The 19,865-nt window shown below is 42.6% G+C and overlaps 3 protein-coding genes across 4 annotated transcripts; all 3 read left to right on the top strand.

Annotated features, from left to right (window-relative positions):
• Window positions 1-407: 407 nt before the first annotated feature.
• On the top strand, window positions 408-4,991 carry LOC104437759 (eukaryotic translation initiation factor 3 subunit L; the record flags this gene model as incomplete). The annotated part of the gene is given in 9 exon segments (XM_010050783.3): window positions 408-842; window positions 1,361-1,519; window positions 2,353-2,684; window positions 2,771-2,802; window positions 2,805-3,109; window positions 3,607-3,755; window positions 3,839-3,932; window positions 4,387-4,458; window positions 4,545-4,991. Coding segments are annotated over 9 exon segments (1,623 nt in total), but the record flags the coding sequence as incomplete, so codon positions are not given.
• Window positions 4,992-8,091: 3,100 nt separating this feature from the next.
• On the top strand, window positions 8,092-12,323 carry LOC108958668 (tetraspanin-19-like). 2 transcript variants are annotated; one of them, XM_039310209.1, is made up of 6 exons: window positions 8,092-8,581; window positions 8,735-9,007; window positions 9,712-9,811; window positions 10,000-10,080; window positions 10,681-10,785; window positions 11,427-12,323. In XM_039310209.1, exons 2-6 carry the CDS (start codon window positions 8,844-8,846, stop codon window positions 11,676-11,678), a joined length of 702 nt encoding a protein of 233 aa, XP_039166143.1. In that variant the 5' UTR covers window positions 8,092-8,581; window positions 8,735-8,843; the 3' UTR covers window positions 11,679-12,323. The 2 variants fall into 2 exon arrangements, with proteins under 2 accessions (XP_039166143.1, XP_018726743.2); XM_018871198.2 differs by having other exon boundaries at window positions 8,092-9,007; window positions 9,732-9,811.
• A 954-nt stretch (window positions 12,324-13,277) lies between these two features.
• On the top strand, window positions 13,278-18,412 carry LOC104437758 (aspartate aminotransferase, cytoplasmic). Its single transcript, XM_018871195.2, has 12 exons — window positions 13,278-13,572; window positions 14,737-14,808; window positions 15,240-15,301; window positions 15,372-15,455; window positions 15,584-15,683; window positions 15,787-15,907; window positions 16,091-16,254; window positions 16,373-16,510; window positions 16,899-17,020; window positions 17,169-17,263; window positions 17,608-17,728; window positions 18,103-18,412. Exons 1-12 carry the CDS (start codon window positions 13,378-13,380, stop codon window positions 18,185-18,187), a joined length of 1,359 nt encoding a protein of 452 aa, XP_018726740.2. The 5' UTR covers window positions 13,278-13,377; the 3' UTR covers window positions 18,188-18,412.
• The last annotated feature ends 1,453 nt before the right edge of the window (window positions 18,413-19,865 follow it).

The raw sequence follows: 19,865 nt of genomic DNA, 5'->3' as shown, positions 1-19,865 counted from the left end.
AAATCGAAAAAACAATTTAAATCGCTTATAAAGATACGAAACAAGATGAAAAGTTCTCGTAATCATTTATCAACAATACTCGTAACACCATATGCAAAAATTTTACATCCACGAGTGAAGAAGTATGTTGATTAGCGTACGATGTGATGTCGTATTTCGGATTTTCTCCTCATGAATCGTATTTTTGTTCCGTACCATTTTTGTTATCACTTTTCAAGCTGGGCTTTTTGGTCCTTTGACCCAAAAAAAATATGGGCTTTTTGGTCCAAGAAACAAGCCCAATCTCCATCTCCTTCTTCTCTTCTCCTTCTCCGATCCATCCCTCCCGAAACCCTACCCTTCCTCTTTCTCTCCCTCTCTCCGAGATCCATCCTCGGCTCTGTTTCTCTCGCGCTCGCAGCGGCTGAAGCTCGTCTCGTCGTCAGTTCGCCGACGACGATGGCCGCTTCCTACGAGTACGACGATGCCCCCGGCGGCTACGACGACGGTCACCGGCAGCCCCAGGCGGCGGCGGCGCCGTCGCAGGCGGACGCCGCCGGGTACGACCGAACTTCGTGCCCGACTCCGTCAAGTCCTTCGTCGTCCACCTCTACCGCCACATCCGCGAGAAGAACGTGTACGAGATCCACCAGATGTACGAGACCTCGTTCCAGACCCTGTCCGACCGGCTCTTCAAGGACACGCCCTGGCCGTCCGTCGAGGCCGTCGCGCACTACGTCGACAACGATCACGTCTTCTGCCTGCTCTACCGCGAGATGTGGTACCGGCACCTGTACGCCAGGCTCTCGCCCACGCTGAAGCAGCGGATCGATTCGTGGGATAACTATTGCAGTCTCTTCCAGGTACGAGGGGCTTCGGAGTAATTGTTTCTGTGGCTAGAGATGTTAAATCGATTGCGCAGTCTATTGCTTCAAAAGTGACGATGTATTGGTGCGTTTGTGTATATATATATGTAACGTATTGCATTACCTTAACAAGTTAAGTTGAGTGGCATTATCAATTGCGCCAACATTTTCATCTTTTGGGAATATTGCAGCACTGGTCTTACGAATGGTAGTTTGGAGGACCTTATTGGTGGGATTTTGCTGTATGAATGGGCACGGATTATGGGTTTTTGGGAGGATACATTCTGCTCTTATTTGGAAGGCATAGGTTTTGTGTTCATGATGGGCACCGGATTACTGTATGCATGCCCTTGAAAGTAGATTTCTTGTCCTAGTAAAAAATTTTGTGGTCTTTGATGTGCAAAAGACTGGTGATTGGTGGATGCGTATCTATCGGTTTGGGTATCTTTATTGTCATGAAGCTGAACCAGAGGAATGATAGTTTCGGGATTTTTTCTTTTGGTGTCACATATCAGGTAGTCTTGCATGGAGTGGTGAATATGCAATTGCCAAACCAGTGGTTGTGGGACATGGTGGATGAGTTTGTTTACCAGTTTCAGAGCTTCTGCCAGTATAGGGCGAAGATGAAGAACAAGACTGAGCAGGAGATTGCATTATTGAGGCAGTATGATCAGGTAATTGTAATTGGGAAACATTATGACTCTCAGGACTTTCCTAATTTGCATTTTTCTGCAGTTTTTCTGACACTAGTCTACATCAGTTGCTAAACTGGGAAGAATTCCATGGTCCGGTTCATTTTTTCAAATAGATTGTTTAGATCAATAACCAGTCAAATGCAGTTTACTTGGTCAAACTGGCAGTTCAACTGGGAGAAGCCCAATTGGATTGGTTCATATAGACTTGCTCTTAAAAAAGAATAGTAGCAGCTTTCAAAAGACGGGATTGGATGCTTTCCACTTTATTGTGGAGCCCCAACTGCTAAGCTACAATCTATCTGTTTCTATTTTTTACCAGACTTAATTTCAAGCTCTTTTGTGGTCTTAGAAACAAGTGACTGGCTTGATAGATGCGACTCAAAAGACCTGCACCTCTCAATTATGGCAAGTGTGTCTTTAACCTGCTGAACTAGACAACAAGTGCAGCATACGCCACCATGTTTTGCTTTTAATATATGAACAAGTAGATGAATTCAGCATCTAATGATCTGGCAACTTAACCAGTTGAAGTGGTTGACCTGTGAACTGCTTCCCTGACTGGTTCTAAAGACCAGGGCTGGGTTCATAAATGCTTGTATTCTGTTGTCAACTGTGAAAACTGGGTTCCACTTCCATGAAGCGTATTCTCAAGTTTAATTCTACCAATGGATAGTTTCTCCTTAAGTCGATTGATAGGCGTACACTCAAATGCAAGCTCATGTTCTCATAGTATGCCTTTGTTTCTGCAGATTTATTAAATGCTGTTGTTGCCTGTTTATTACATATGTCGGTAATATAGTACTCTGTTGCAGGCTTGGAATGTGTATGGTGTGCTCAATTTTTTGGAAGCACTTGTGGAGAAGTCTATGATCATTCAGATCTTGGATCAGGAAAAGGAAGGCCTTGAACAATTCACTGCCACTGATGGTTATGATTACGGTGGTGGGAGCAATGTGCTGAAGGTGCTTGGTTACTTCAGCATGGTGGGATTGCTGCGAGTTCACTGTCTCTTAGGTGATTATCAGACTGGCTTGAAGTGTTTACTCCCAATTGACATTAGTCAGCAAGGCGTTTATACTAGTGTCATTGGAAGCCACATTGCCACTATTTATCACTATGGGTTTGCCAATCTTATGCTGCGGAGGTAAATTTCTCTTGTGATCTTTGATTTTGTTTGGTAGCTTTACTGTCTCTCTGTTTTGAGCCAACTATTTACACAATTTTTAATAGGTATGTTGATGCAATTCGAGAGTTCAATAAAATCCTTTATACATCTATAAGACAAAGCAATACCATCAGAAGTCCCCACAGTATGAGCAGATACTCAAGAAGAATGAGCAGATGTATGCCTTGTTGGCTCTTTGTCTTTCACTTTGTCCCCAAGTGAAGCTTGTTGACGAGACTGTGAACTCTCAGTTGCGAGAGAAATATGGTGAAAAAATGCTCAGAATGCAGAGATATGATGATGAGGCTTTCGTCATCTATGATGAGCTTTTCTCATATGCCTGTCCTAAGTTCATCACACCCTCAGCTCCAAGTTTTGAGGAGCCTCTTGTCAACTACAATCAGGTACGTATCATTTAACTTTATCTCATGAGAAGCGGTATTTAGTGGTTATTTGGAGCTTTCCATTATGCTTTTAGTGCATTTAATCTTGCTGAGAGTTAATTGGCTGATATCTGTTTGGCTGTCTATGGCATTGACAAAATTTATATGAGGCTGGATTGCATGGATAGGTCAATTGTCATTTCATTTCCTTTGGTAGCGCTCAAATGTACCTTGATATGAGGTGTTGGTATTCAGCTGGTTGAAATGGATTCCTGTCTGTCCAAATGATGGCATTAGAATGTCTATTCTCCTATCCAGTGCGCATTGCGCAAGGCTGCATGTGCATTTGTATATGTTTACCTTTGGTCATAATGCCGATAATCCTATGCTAGGAAATACTGATTGTCTTTTTTGTGCGTATTTGTCTTGAAAGCAGCATTTTGTGCAATCTTGTCTATTTTTTCAACATGACTGGTAACTTGCTATATGCCTGATGCACCACTCATCAATTATTGCAGGATGCCTATAGGCTTCAGTTGAAGCTGTTCCTTTATGAAGTGAAGCAGCAGCAACTACTATCAGGTGTTAGGACTTTCTTGAAAGTGTATTCAACAATCTCACTTGCGAAGCTTGCAAATTATATGGAAGTCGATGAACCCACTCTGCGGTAAGGAGTAAGAGAAATCTTGTTTTTGCTCTGTCCTATATAGGTGTCACTGCTTATTTATGCGTTGCATTTGTCTGCTGCAGAACTATATTGATCACATATAAGCACAAGACACATGCTATTGATACAGATGGAAAGGTCATCTCAAATGCCGATATCGATTTCTTCGTAGATGATGTAAGCCTGTCAGCTTTCTGCTGTCATGTTCTCCTCCTGATCGGCACACAGGCTTTTTGTTCAATTCTACCTGCAAGACATTTATTTTTTGGAACAACATGCTATTCCTTTCTGCTTAATTGTAGAAACTGTTAAGATTGCTTAGGCTAGCAATGTGATGCAAAATTATCCTTATTAAGAGTGACACTGGAGTTAACATCCAAAACATTTCAGTTTTTGGATGCATTTGCCAAATCAGCAGATACTAATGTCTACTCATATCTGTGAATATATATGAGTACAAGCCTTATGTCGGAAGTGTCACAATCAATTGTAGGTTCTATTGCATTGAGGTTGCAGATGATAGGGCAAAAACTAACCACATTTATACCTTGGGAAACTCTTCTTGGGTTGATATTTGCTGTCAACGATTTCTTTTCTATGGACTGGGGGCTCATATGTCATGTTAATGCAGGACATGATTCATGTCGTTGAATCCAAACCAGCAAAGAGATATGGAGATTATTTCTTGCGCCAGATTGTCAAGGTATGTGTAACCAACCTTGTCTTCATGACAATTATTAGCTGTGTAGGTGGACAGTATTTCACGATTATATGTTGTTTCTCTGACAGCTTGAAAGCATGATGAACGACATGGACAGAGTTAAGCTGGAATAACCGCACTGTCTTCCTGATTTGTCTGTCCCCTCTGCCGGCTGTCTTTCTCCGAAGGTCGGCATTTTTTTGGCACTACGATCGGCCTTTTTCTGTAGTTTCTAGTTTGACTGCATTGGGTCTCCGTGTGCTAAAAGACATGATAAGTATGGAGACCTCACTTAGTCGGTGTGCCCACCGGGTTTTAGAATTATTTTTTCGAAATGTATCTTTTTGGCATTAATCAATGAGCTTCCTACCAGTACAGCGGACCAAGCTAGTTGTTATCCTTTTTATCTGCTGTTACATCAGAAACTTAGAATGGGTAGCTAAACGCAGGAGCCAACTACACGGCATTTACATTATGGGTTATGGTTCACTGACATTGTAATGCACAGGTGGGAGTATTATTGCATGTTCAACGGATAGGGCAAGGGCCCTTCGTGTGTGATTGTGGTTCATCCGTGTGGAAGGAACATGAATATGTGAATAGGATTGGATGTAGATAGGGTTGGCTGATCCTGTGTCGTTGTGTTTTTTGTCATTTGTCCTCTTTTGGGTTGTGAAAGCGACGACAGACATGCTAAGCATCCTTTGTTGGTCGTGTTTGAGCAGTTCATCTCAAGCCAAAGCCCATTTGGTTTAAAACGATGAGCTGGTCGTTTGATTGTTCTCCGATTTGGGTTATAAGACATGCTATGCGACGACAGCGATGGCGGTTATGAATGGGTGACTCACTGACGGAGGAAATAAAGTAAATATTGAACGTCCGAGTAAGAGCGCTAGAATTGCATACTAAACGAGAATGTCTACCACCTTCTTGTAAATTCATTTATATGAAGTGATGATTGTAGTATATTCGGCTTTACTTTTCAAAGAAATTATAGCTGCAGCAGGTTCCTGTAGCGACGGAAAGATCGATTCCCCTTCCGTCGTTCCGCTGCTTTTGTTTGCCTCCTTTTGGCTGGCGATCATTCGACCTGGGAGCTAAAAAGATCATTGAACGACGGCTGGTTCAATTGTACTGGCCTCACCTTTACGTCTCTTCGTTGCTTGATCTTTTCGTCTGGTCGAGGATTCGACGAGACCCATCGAACGCATCGAATAATTGTAGTTTGGACTAGTTGTTCCGCCAAAATGAGACCCAACACTACCAATAACGATAAAACTGCGAAAAGAGTATTAAAAAACCTAGATAACGATTTTTTCTTTAAAAAAATAAGAAGTTTCACTTTCGACAAGATTGTGATGATTCTCTTCCGCTCGATATGTGGCTGTTGATGTTCACCGGAGTTACATCCGACGACGGCCATCTTTGCAATAATTGTGAATTACTTCTTGGACGTTCCGTCGGCGTAGGCACGTGAATTACCTTTTTTATTTCTTTACATTTACGTGGCGCTCTAGGATCTGTTTAACACGTGTTGGGGTAGTACATCATATCGCATTCATTTATGTAGGAAAGTCCAAGGTACAAACGGTGATGAATTGCTAATTTTCGGTGCTTACGTGTCATGTCCGACACGTGTCGGAGCGTGTCGAACACGGTCGGACACGCGTGTCCAACTTTTCAACACGCGGTCAACATTTCTCGACACGCGTCGACACGCGTGTCCGGAAGACTGACGGAGGGTGGAGGCCAGGGAGGGCGAGGGAGCAGAGGCCGCGAGCGACGGCGAGAGACGGCTAGAGAAAGAGCCGAACAGAGAGAAAGAAGAGAGAGAAAACAAACTCCCGCCGGCGAGACGAAGCCACGCAACGGACCACCGCGACGGCGAGAGACGGCGAGAGAGAGCAGCCGCCACTGTTGCGATGGATCGGCGACGAGGAGGAGGAGGAGAAGGATCAAGAGGAAGAGGAGAGGAAGGGGGACGTGCGGAGAGGAAGGTGGTAGTGCGGCGAGGAGGAGGAGGAGAAAGATCGAGAGGAAGGGGGTCGTGCGGCGAGCGGCGAGAAGGAGGAGGAAAAGTTTGCTAGGGTTTTAATGAGGGAATAAAAAGTAATAAAAAAGGGGGACGATGGAGGGAAATGAACGAAGGAAGTGGCGTGACTTTGAATTTTGGGGAGGGGAAGTGGTTGACAGCCTGTCTGTCATTGGTGGGGGAGGAAAAAATGTAAATAAATTTGGGGTGAAGGGAAATGGACGGAGGATAAAAGGGGTGGATTTTGGGGATTTGTTTTTTTAATGGGAAAATCAAATAAATAAGATTAACAAATAATTTCAAAAAATAAAAGTATTGAATTTTGAATAATGATAAATTTTGATTATTATAGAAAATTATGGATTTATTTAAATTAATTGATTCTAATTTTTATATTAATTATTAGTTTCATCAATAACTTTTGTTAAAGGTAAAAACATGTTTCGCATTAATTATAAATATATTTTTCGATTTTTTAATGACTTGATTTATTAATATTATTAGTGTATTTATTATAGACTCTTTTTTTCAATTAATTATTTATTTATGAATTTGAATCAAATTAATTAAAAATAAAAATATTTATTTAATATACAACGCGTCGCAACATATCTAATTCTCATTTTTGGTTAGAAATGACGTATCGATACGTCAGATCATGCGCGACACTCGTGTCGTGTCGCGTGTCGGTGCTATATAGATGATTTGTCTTTCTGTATTCCATCATCCAAAGCATTGGGTAAAAGTAGATTGTTTTGAAGCTAAAAATTTCGATGTCTATGTATAGTACCAAAAGATATATGGATAATAATGGGTAAATTGGGGAGAAATTTGAAAAATCATCTGTTCTTTTCATTCTCATGTCTACTTATTCTGAGTTTTGAAAGTTTATAATTTGTATCTCCAAATGAAATCTTCAAATTGAAAAGACTAATCTGTTGAAACTCATCTAGAATCTGAAAAGAGTAATCTATCCTTGAAACTCATCTAGACCTAAAATTGTTTGCCACTCATTTGCGACAGATCCGGCTCAATGGCTGCAGAGATTGGCCAAATCTGGGACCAGAGGCCTGCCTTGTCGATGGGTCGCAGCTCAATTGGGGTGGCAATTGGCAACGACATGGCAAGCATCATTGGCACTGAGGAGGAGAGGGGCAGAGGGGCGGGTGGGCGGATGGGTTAAGGTTTTGGACAAGTGATTTCATCGTGGGTGGATTTGAAATTGTTGAGGGGAGTGGGGGGAGGGGTGATGTTGGAAGAAGGAAAATAACAAATTCATATAGATATGATTAAACGGTCAATTATAAATTTTCAAAATTCGAGATGTTAGGTTAATATGAAAATGAAATGTGAAGATACTTCATTATTATTGTTATTGGTGTACACTTTTTTATATTAACGCAAATTTCGTTAGTAGGAAACTTTTTTTAAGTCATAGGATTATAAATTATCGAAGAATCCTAATCACGTAATCTTGTCCGGAAACAAAGAGTGGTGGGATGCACGGACATTCAACTCTATGGACCCCCCCTCCTCTGTAAGATAATGGTAGGCGGAAAGCTGCGTGATGCCAATAGATTAGAACACCAAAGCATCTTTCATGGCCAAAACGCGAGAGATCACTCCAATTCCTTCTCGCCATACGAATAAACAAACGCTAAAAACGGGGACGATAAAAGAATCCTCCCAGGTTGAAAAGAAGAAGTCGTCGTCCTTCATGATCGGGACCCGCGACCTACTGTGGTCGTTCTGATCGTTAGGTGAGCGGGTGCGTCCCTGTCTCTCTCGCTGCCCACGTGATTCTCCGTCTGATGGCATCGCCTTGTACGATGCGCCGACGGGTTTCTTGAAGCAGCGGGCGCGCGGGCGGGCCAAAGCGGAGCATCTTCCTCGTAGGGAAATCCCTCGTACTTGCTGTGCGAACCGCGATGACGATCTTTCCGTTTTCGTGGCCAAAAGGGTTCCCCACCCGTGCGTTGCTGACTGCTGAGCTCTGTCTCTCCCAGCGTGGAAAAGAAACAATAAATTAACAGAGGAAGGAAGAAGGAAGAAGGAAGAAGAGTGAACAGAAAAGAACTTCACCAGCTGACCCAAGTGAGTAGCGCATGCCTGTTCCCCCACCTGCTCACTTACCACCCTCCCCAACATTCCCCCTCTCCACCCACCACCCGCTGATTCCCATCTTGACTTTCTTGGTCCCCTCTCCTCGCTCCTCCCCTGTTCACTCCCTGCCTCGCGTGGCTACAGAGTGCTCGATAAATCTTGGCGAGAGCTCAAGAGAGATAGGAAGCAGAGGCTGGTCTCTCTCTCTCTCTCTCTCTCTCTTCTCTTTCTTCGCATCTTCGCGGAGGGCCTTATGGCGAGGTGCGCCAGGTGCTGGGTTCGCGGCTCGATGAGAGCGATGAATGTGATCGTGAACATCTGTGGGGTCGGCATGATCATATACTCCCTCTGGCTCCAGAAGATGTGGGACGATGGCGTTGCTCTGCTTCCCTCTGTCGCCAACCTGCCTCTGCCATGGTAAGCACTCGAGATAGCGGAAAAGAAAAGAAAACAAAATACTTCTTGATGCGTTTCTTTCCGAATGCTGATGCGGAAATTACCCAGATTTGCTACAGAGCTTACCGTACAGCATTGCTTGCGGATTCTTCCATTTCGTGTTTGCTTCTTCTCTTCAATGAAGAAGCCCATCGATTGTTTATGATGGTTTGTCATCGTCAAATGTCAGTCAGTGTATCAAGCTAGTTCGGTTCCTTCTTTCCAGTTTCTAGAAAATTCAATGAAATTCGATGTTTTCTCGTCTTGATAGCCGGTTAAATTTTCTTCTGTAACCATGATATGTTAGACTTGGGCTATGAGTTTTGTTCCCTTTCCTTCTGTATCGTTGTCGCGGTGGCTGCTAATACCATATTCTTTAGGCATGAATGAGGCAATATGCTAGATTATATCTTAGTTCGGCATATAATCTTTTAGCATGTTTTTTTAAAGCTCCTAACACCAAATTGGAGAGCAGTCCTCATTTTACCTGAAACTTACGGCATTGGTTGAAGCACTAGAATGAAATTTTATCACGAAAAGATATCTCAGCTCTCATCAATCAAGTTCATTTTCTTTATAACGTAATGCTTACTCTGAGAAATATGAACATTGCTTCATTCTTGTATAACGTTCTTTTGTTCAATGCTATTGAATTGTACAATGAGGATGGTTCTTCCTTTTAACAGGTTTATATTCACATGTTTAGGCATCGGTATCGCTGTCTGCTTCAGCACGCTCTTCGGCCATGTGGTTGCTAATTGTATTGGCAATTCTTCTTTGTGCATAGTATCCTTCTGAACTTTTTACTGTCTCCTTCACGGAGTAACTTTCATTGAAGTTCTAACACTTCTGTCAAGTTTGGTTATTCTCGTTATTCTTATTGGCCTTTGAGAGAACCCGAGCTTCTGTCAAGTGTCCTGTGTATTTGATCTTTTCTGTAGTTCACTCACGGTAATCCTCAACCGATTTATCAGTACATTATCACTTTGTTATCCCTTCTTTTTCTTGAAGCGACAGTTCTGGTCTTGATATTCTTCAAGATGGATTGGGCAAAGGTATGCTCTCTCAAAACTTCTCAAAGTCTAGCTCGATTAGTAGTACCTTGTCAATAGCATTTCTCTTGCCTTATCTCTGAGATGGGGGAAATCTCATTGGACATGTTATGGTTTTGGACTTGGTGGATGCTAAAATCAAGAGGAATGTTCGACGGAATGGAAAAACTTAAACATTTGTGGCAGAAATAACTGTTAATTATGTGACATTCTTGGTTGAGTACAGATTGTATTTTTCATGATCCATGAGGCTAGTTTCACTTTTACTAGAATGTAAGATATCCTCAATCCGCTCTCGCAATTCACATGTCAAATGACTAGTTGGATGCGCTACATGAAAATAAATTCTTGATGAAATGCCCAGAAACTGTCCGTCCGTTCTTCACATCCTTGATGCTTGAGTTCATAAAGTTTGGCGAATTTGTAAAGTGAAAGTCTAGAAGTATCTCGAAGCTGTTTTTCAATTCTAGTTCCTGTACTTTCATCATGGAGTCGCAACCATGAGCTTCCGCATCTCACTGAAAGCTGATTCTAGTTTCGCTTTCGATCGATGGGCCCTGCTCCTTTTTAACTCCTCTTCTTTTTCTTTGGCTTTATACACAGCTAATTTCGGAGTATATTGATGAGCACAATGAGCAGTTCAAGGTTTTCGTGGTCTTCCACTTGAAAATGTGTCGCCTGATTGTAATCCTGATTTTGTTGCTACAGGTAACTGATTCTTCTCCGAATAAAAAGACTGTAAAACTCTTGCATCGTTTCTGATTTTCGAAAGAAAACATCTACCGCTAATGTAAAAAGAATGAATCTTTAACAATATCAAACAGAAACAGAAAATCATCTCTAATCTGATCTTTACTGCATTGAGATCATTTCTTTTAACTTTTATGATCTGAAGAACAGCAGGTCGCTACCAGAAAAACCCCTTTTTTTCCTGTTCTTTCATGTATGACAAGGTAAGGATAAGATAGTGATTGATCACATGCTTGACCAAGTACGCCGAGTCCATGCTGTATTGCATAGAAAATCTTACTAAAAAATGGAGTTTCCATCTCCTTCATTGTGCTCTCAATTCCTCTTGGACGAAGTTTCCTGATGAAATCTGATTCTTTTGCTATTTTCTATGATATCGGTCCTCTTTATTTTGGTCACTTGAAGAACTTTCTTTCTTGGCATTCTGTATGAATTTAGAATCTTTGTGAGCAAACTGTCAAAAAATGTGGCTTACACTTCCGAGTTTGCCGATTGTTTCTCGGCACTGCGTTCCACCTACCATCTGTAACTCTAGCGCATCTGAAAGTGAGAGAGCATTTGGCGCTAGAACTCACTCCTTCACTCTCGATGTCTTGCAGATCATCGTCATCGTGTTTGCGGTAATCCTCTGGGCTGTTGGTACGGGACCGACGACTGATCAGACACCGGACGTCAGTAATTTGAGACAATCCTTTCTGGTCTGGCCCAGCGCACCGGCACTCATCGAGAATTCACAAACTTGCACAAGATGCGGAGAATTGCAAAGTAGAAACCTGCTCCAGAGCTATGCATCACGTCTCAAGCGCGCAATCATGACCAGACTTAACCGGACATCAATGAATGACAATTGATTCTTTCTTCCTTAGATGAACTGATCAATCTGCAGCAAGCTCATCCTCCACAGCACAGGTTCAGGAGCAGTACTAGAGGTCGTGGAAGATCTGTGCATTCAACCCAGATGAGTAGAACGTTTGGAAATCGGTCCCGCTGCGATTACGCCACAAAATAGAGGCTACCGGAGCTCTCATTCTCAACCGGGTTTCGCAATCGAAGAAAATGGGGTTCTCATAAGCCACAGGCTTATCGGCTCGGCAATGCAATACGTTGTCCTGATCCTTCGCGTCATCGGCGGTGGCGGGAGCCGCCCTATACGGTGGAACTACAGTGGGGAGAGGTCCCTAGTTCTTTGGAGACATCCTTAGTTTGAGCACAGGAATCAGTACGAGGAAAATGAGAGTCCTGGGATTTTGCCTCTTCTGATCTTACGGGCGCTATAAGAAACTTCAGTTTAGGCTGAACAGGGGAATTACACAACGGTCGCATCGTCGAAATTCATGTCCGGATGAGATCGTTGTCGTCCCAAAAACGGCCAATGCCCAAGGGCGAGAGCGATATTTCATCTTGATTTTTGTGCCGAGTTTAGCATTTATTGAAGTTTATCTCTTGGATGAGTTGATCCTATCTTATCCATTCTTAATCCGTAATTTCCATATTTATTGCTAATCTTCCCATTTCTTTTTGGAGTACGTTTATTTTGCAAAATGAATAGTTTAAAAATTATTTACTTAAGAATACTTGTTTATATTGTTTAAATGGACGAAAAATATATTTATCATTTACAAAAATATTTAAGTACAAATCATTATCAGTGATGAAAATAATTTTTTTATTAATTAATTATTTCAATTGACATAATCCATAACTTTCAAATTTCAATTATTTTAGATTGTTAAAAGAATAATAGAATGTCCATTCAATCGTTTGCTTTCTAGGAAGAATTCGTGTAATGACAAAAGAGAAATTTGATATTTTGATCCAATTATTCTATTGAAAGTAAATGACAAAATTTATACCGTGATCGGAAAAATTTATTTGTTTAGCAAAAGATAAATAATATGAAAAAATTTCTAAAAAATTATTTATATTTTTGAAATAAATTGTCAATAAAAATATATTTATTATCAACGATAATTTATGATTAAAAAATTTCATGGACATTAAATATATTTTTTGTTCATTCATTCTTCATAAATGATAAAAGTAAACTTTTCTTTTTTGGGAGAGTATTTTTCACTTTATTCATTTTCTGTACCTATTTTATCTCTCCATCCAATTAGAATTTGTTAGTCTTTCTATAAAATTTCATCTTGAAGTTGTGCAAAGGAAAGAAAGATCCAGCCGGAAACCCAGCGAACGGATTAATTACCTCATAATACAGCGTGGGAATGAAATACCAAATCTTATCGGGATTTGAATTATTTCTGACGAAGTGGCAGTAAGCTCTTATCTAATCTTAACGGAATAGAATAGGATGCGTGCTCGAGGTGGGTCCCACCCGCGACCCGCCGCATAAGGAAATGCCTAAATGACGAAAATCTCCCCGGGCTGCCTCCTCCATCGCTCGCTCGCTCGCCGCGTAACTCCCTTTTAAACACGCAAGCCTCCTCCTTCCTCCTTCCTCCTTCCTCCTCTCCCATTCAACCGCCCCGAGATCGCGCACGCCGCCGCCGCACCGCCGCCGCTGCACCACCGCCGATCGGATTCCCGAAGATGAACCCGCGCGACTCCTCCTCTTCTTCTCCGAGCGATCGCAGGCTGAGCGCGCTCGCTCGCCACCTGAGCTCCCCCTCCGCCGGCGGCGTCGGCGGCGGCGTCTCTCGCTCCCTCGCTTCCTCGTCCTCCTTCGCCCGCGGCGACTCCGTCTTCAGCCACGTCGCTCGCGCTCCTGAAGATCCTATTCTCGGCGTAACTCTCTCTCTCTCTCTCCGAATTTTTCTTTCGTTTCTTTGCCGGCTGTTTCCGGTAGCGTCGCTGTGGTGATCTCTGCCGTGCGCAGAGCCTAGGGAGGATGTTCGTTAGGCCGTGTAAGTTTAGCGGCGTTTTAGGTTTTGCTCGGTGGAAAAGCGACGAAGAAGATGGGGACGGAGGATCGATCGCGATCCGTTTTGATTTCTCGCTCTTCTTCTTCTTCTTCGGAGACGATGATGTATCCTGGCTAGCTGAAGTGGCTCGGATCTGTACGTGTTGTCCAGTCGCCGTATGCGATTTCAGGAACTTGTCGTGGAACTCCTGTTCGTCGTTATCTAAGTTTAGGAATAATATTGGCCTAGGATGTTTCTGTGTGAATGTCTCTCAATCGCGCTCGCAATGAGGATGGCCTTTGTCTCCTTCGCTCCGTTGCTCGGAGAAAAAGGAAATGGCTATCGAATTTTTGTTGCTGAGCTGGGGAAAAAAGGTGAAGGTGGCGTTGAAATTGGACAGTTAACCAACAGTCTTTTCGATTTTGCTATCTGATGAAGAGAGCGCGTTACTCGTTGAAGGGGCTATGGTTGTTGCGTATTGGCTAGATCATCCTTAAAGCTCCTTGTCTTCTGGTTCCAACTGTTGATCCTATCGTCATAGTTGGAGTGCATCATTATCTATCTCTATGTATCTCAAGTAGTCATGCTGTATGGTGTCTGCACGTGTTTGTGTGAAGGTACGCTGCCTCGATGTGCTTGTGATACCATAAGATCAGAGGGAGATGAATTTGTAGTGATGCAATTTTGCTGCTGCTCTTGGAGTTGGATCCTTTTGCTTTCTAAATGGCCATCGCTTACTGTGATCGTCATTCTGTGGAGTTCAACAGCGGCTCTGTTTGGTAGTTGAGTTTTTGGGAAGGAGACAAATAGGATTATACTTCCTATATTTGGCTGAAGGCTGTTCTGTTGTGAAGATGAAATTCTCTATTTGGTGGTAGCTGAAAGAGCTTCATATGTGATTTATGGAGTGTTCCACTTAATTTCTTCTGAATTATGACTAATGTAAAACTTGTTCACTCAGCTAACGTGTGTCAGTGCAAATGCTGTTTAAAGGCTGTAATTTGTGTTCTCCATCTCTGATGATTTCATTCTAATGTATAATGAATAGGTGACTGTTGCATTCAACAAAGATCCAAGTCCTGTAAAGTTGAATTTGGGTGTTGGTGCTTATCGTACAGAGGTAATTTTTTAAATAAACTTGATTTCACTGTTTCAGTCAGTAGTATACTGTACTTATGATGCTTCTGAGAAGATATTCTTTTTTTCTGCACTACTCTAACTCTCCTCTCTCTCTCTCTCTCTCTCACTTTTACCTTGCCTCTTTGCGGAGCGTGAGGGTCGAACCTCACACCTGAAACTAAACGTCCCCACCCCAATTAATTCTCTTACCACTGGGCCGTGTGCCCGCTGCTCATACCTAGTGGTAGAGACAGATTCTTGTGTACTCACTGACTGTATTTTCCTTTATGATTTTCATAGCAATATGTGAGTATCTACTGTGCTATGCATTATAAACAAACAATCACAGATAGTATGCATTCATTAATCCTTCTGGCCTGAAAAACCATTAATCTTTGGATCGTTTTCTTGTTTGGCTCTATATGCCTACAGGAAGGAAAACCTCTTGTTCTGAATGTTGTGAGACAGGCTGAACAGCAGCTTATAAATGACAGGTTTGTTTGTGATGATATGATGGATGGTAACTTTAAATACAATTTACTAACTTGTCTTGTCTGGTTTCAGGGCACGTGTTAAGGAATATCTTCCAATTGTTGGATTGGTAGAATTTAACAAATTGAGTGCCAAGCTTATTTTTGGTGCTGACAGGTAGAAAATTTATGTAATAAATGATTGCCCGTGAAATAATACCTGCGATTAATCTTCTTATGCACAACATTTTATTGGTGGCATTTTGTGTTTGACTTTTTTTTTTTCCTTGATTTCCCTGGGAATAGCCCTGCTATTCTCGAGAACAGGGTCACAACAGTGCAATGCCTGTCAGGCACTGGCTCACTAAGAGTTGGGGGTGAATTTTTGGCAAGGCATTATCATCAGGTAAAATGCATGTTTTACATGAGATGATTTCCTTGTCTTTGCAGGTCTAAGTGGATGGTTGTATAATAAAACTAATGGCAAATATCTCTACCATGTGGTGCAGCACACAATATACATACCCAAACCAACCTGGGGGAACCACCCGAAAGTTTTCACTCTGGCTGGGTTATCTGTGAAATACTATCGTTATTATGATCCTGCCACTCGTGGACTGGACTTCCAAGGTAAGGAGCAGTGACTCATGATTTTCTATCTCAGCTTATATTTCTCAGATCCAAACAGTGCCAATGATCCCACATTTAGTTGCACACTTTCCCCCCTTTGTAAAGAATGATGCATGATTGTTGATGATGCCGTGCAAATTTGACAATTTAAATGAATGCAATAATGTTGTCTCTGAAACATAGGGCTGCTAGAAGACCTTGGTTCAGCTCCATTGGGAGCTGTTGTCCTTCTTCATGCATGTGCTCACAATCCAACTGGTGTTGATCCGACTATTCAGCAGTGGGAGCAGATCAGGCAGTTGATACGATCGAGAAGACAGCTACCTTTCTTTGATAGTGCTTATCAGGTATCTTCTTGAAGCATAGTGGATACAGGAATTACACAGAAGCTCCATTTACTGGGATTGAATTAGCTGCAGATGACTGATGAGTTAATCTTCGTCATACCCATTTTGTTTGGTCCAGGGTTTTGCGAGTGGAAATCTGGATGCAGATGCTCAGTCTATTCGTTCATTTGTGGCTGATGGTGGTGAATGCCTTGTAGCGCAAAGTTATGCAAAGAATATGGGGCTCTATGGTGAGCGTGTTGGAGCCCTGAGCATTGTAAGACTCAATCCATGCTACTACTATTGATTACTGCCCGTTCCTCTTCTTTTGATAGGGTCTTTCTTATGATTCTCGACTTTTGGATTCAAGGACTTTGTTCATCTAAGCCAGTCATGAAATTTTTTGGACTTTTCTAGAATATGAATTAATGTGAATTAGTCAAATTTAAAATGGGAAACAATGATTTCCTTTTGGTCACTAGTATGGCCCTGTTTGCCAACATTTAATTTAGTTGGTGGATCAGGCCCTCCCATCATACTTCCTTTCACAAGTATTATGTGCAAATATGATTGAAGAACTAGTCTCTGGTCTTTTGCTGCATCACACTTTGAGGAAAATGTTTTTTCCTCTTGAAGTTATATTTGTGACAATTGAATTTCGCCAGGTCTGCAGGACGGCTGATGTGGCCGGTAGGGTAGAGAGTCAGCTAAAGCTCGTGATAAGGCCTATGTATTCAAACCCACCAATTCATGGAGCATCTATTGTGGCTGCCATCCTCAGAGACAGGTCAGATAAAAAACTTTTGCAGCTTGATGTTGTTTCTTCTTTTCTTTTTTTCCCTATATCCATGGCCTATGCCCGTTGCTTGATGAATTCACGCTTAAGCTGCTATTTAAGCAATTACTTAGTTTGATCTTCAATTCTTCTCCTGCAGGGAGATGTACAATGAATGGACTATAGAATTGAAAGCAATGGCTGATCGTATTATCAGTATGCGCCATCAGCTTTTTGATGCCTTGCGTGCGAGAGGTAAGAACCCTGTTTTTCTAAGAATATTATCCATGCTCTCCCTTTGTTTGTTTCTCATCTTCAGGCCAGCGGCTTAGGGACATTTTTCTTCGATTGCACAAATAAACATGTCACAGCCTGCTGAGTGCAAGGCTTACCCCAATTGGTTACCTACGCTTATTGCACTTAATCTACAATACGCGAAAAGCTTACAGCTCATGTATAGTTATCAGTTGGATAAATCTCTACTGTAGCAGCATCTTTGCCTTCATTCTGTTTGGTCATGCGTGCATAGTGCATATCGTTTAGGTAGCTACTCATTTGACTTTTACCATGCTGTGTCGATTAATACATGTTTCGGTCAGGCACACCTGGTGATTGGAGCCACATTATCAAGCAGATTGGAATGTTCACTTTCACGGGGTTGAACTCGCAGCAAGTTGCTTTCATGACAAAGGAGTATCATATCTACATGACTTCTGATGGGTAATAAATTCTTCTCCTTTTGTGCCACTAACATCATGCGGTTATTTGGCTCATATTGACTCGATTTAATATTATAATTATCTTGGGAATCTCCTTTCCTCCTTCAGAGATCATTTTTTCTTTCATTTAGCACATGTTGTAGAATCGCAGGTGGAATAGAATGAATATTGGCAATTTTAGTTATTAAATCATGTTGCAATAGTTGAGAACTCTCACTTGTACTGAGCATATATAAGCTTTTCTAGTCGCCACATCGACCCGCCTCCAAAAAATTTGTCAAATGTTTGTCCTTTGTTTGCAACTTCATTTGTATATTTGATCAATTGTGCAATTGCGATGCTTATGACACGCCGCCACCGCTTCTTTTTATGCAGGAGAATTAGCATGGCTGGACTGAGCTCTAAGACAGTCCCTCATCTTGCGGATGCTATACATGCGGCCGTCGCTCGTGCTGTTTAGAAAATGTCAGCGTGTTACCTCCATTTCTCCGTCCCGCTCTAGTTATTAATTTCCCCATGGTTATGTTGTAATAATTATTGCCTCAATGTATTTAGGCCCTTTTTATTTATTCATTAATTTTGGTAGAATAAACGGGGAGTCTTTCTTCTGCATGGTTATGTAATAATTGGGGAGCACGTATCCCTCTGTCATTCCAAATTTTGCCTCAAGTTGAGAAGTGGTAAAGTACAAATTGTCATTCAAAAAGCGTTGTGTGCCTGGGCCTGGCTGAACCCGAACCAAATTTTAGGCCCAGACCAGTTTTTTGCGACAGCGACGAACTTGTCGGATCTGTTCGGTTGGGTCTCAACTTTGTACCGAGATGGGGGGCGAGGCCATGGACCGTGGCCATTTAAAAGGTTCTTGTCTGTGAAACGTCTAAGGTTGGGCGTGGATCACCCAGCCCAAGATCATCAGATTTTAAGCTAGTCTTAAGGCCCAAGAAAACGGAAGGTTGAGCTTCCTGAAATTTCTGCCCGAATAGTAGGGAAGGAAAGGCCCCAGTGTCGGGCTTAGACGGTGAAGATTGTGGTGCAATGGGCTGAGAAAGTCTAAGTTAAGGCCAATTACAAGAGTTGTTTTCCAGGACCAGCTCAGGCCCAATTGGTCGAGAAAGCGCAAGTTTAAAGCCCCTAATCCCGAAAGAGAGGGCCTCCAGGCCCAATTTAGAATGGGGCCAACGAGAAGAGAAGGCCCAAAGAAGTGGACTGAAAGGGCCATAACTTCAGAGTCCAAAAATTGGGTTGGGATCAATGGGCCGCGAAGGCCCAAACAATAGGTCTTGCCCAAGTTAAGGCATAAATTCTGGGCAAGGCCCAAAGAGTTAAGGCCCGAAATAGTTGGCATAACCCAATATTGCCCATGTTAAGGCCCGAAATAGTTCGGTTGGACCACAGCCTAATGGGCCAGACCAGGCCCATTTTTAGGTTCAAGTCAGTTGGGCCAGAACCAAGTTAAGAGCCCAAGACTTCCGTGAGGCGGGAGCCCAGCTTAAGGCCGAAATTGGGCAGGCCTGTTTTAAGGCCTTGCAGATGATCCTTAGTCGTGTATAATTCAATGGGCCCATATTAAGGCCCAAAAAATTGGGCTTACAGGCCCAATGTGGGATGAGCCCATCAGGCTATTAGACCAAAAGAATTGGGCTTCCAGGCCCAATGGGCCATATCAGCCCAGCTTGGGCTGAGCCCAATGGACCGTTACGGCCCAAATATTTAGGCCCGAAGCCCAATGTATGTCATTACATCTAGGCCCAATGGGCCGATAACCTGTCTTTCACTTCCAGGCCCACGTTAAGGCCCAAATTATGGTATGGGCCCAGAGGTAGGCACAAAGAATTGGTCTTCCAAACCCATGTGAAGGCCCAAATTTTGGGCTGAGCCCATTAATTCCAAAGGGGTTTGTACTAAGTTTCCAGATCCGATGGTATTATGATATGAGCCGGCCTTAGCTGAAGTTACTGGGACTGTTTATGCCGACGTTTTTTAGTAGAACAGGGCGCCAGTTAAGGCCCGCTTTCCAAGGAGGCCCAATCCTGATTAAGGGCCCAAGGCTTGGGTTAGGCCAAGCCCAAGTTGAGGCGGAAAAATTACGCTAGGCCGGGCCCAATGTGAGGCCCAGAAATTAAGGCCAGCCGGGGGCC

Source organism: Eucalyptus grandis, chromosome 3 (genome assembly GCF_016545825.1).
Source record: "Eucalyptus grandis isolate ANBG69807.140 chromosome 3, ASM1654582v1, whole genome shotgun sequence".
Taxonomy (NCBI): Eukaryota; Viridiplantae; Streptophyta; class Magnoliopsida; order Myrtales; family Myrtaceae; genus Eucalyptus; species Eucalyptus grandis.
Note: the sequence above shows the minus strand (reverse complement) of the source record. Positions and strands in the feature narration are given on the sequence as shown.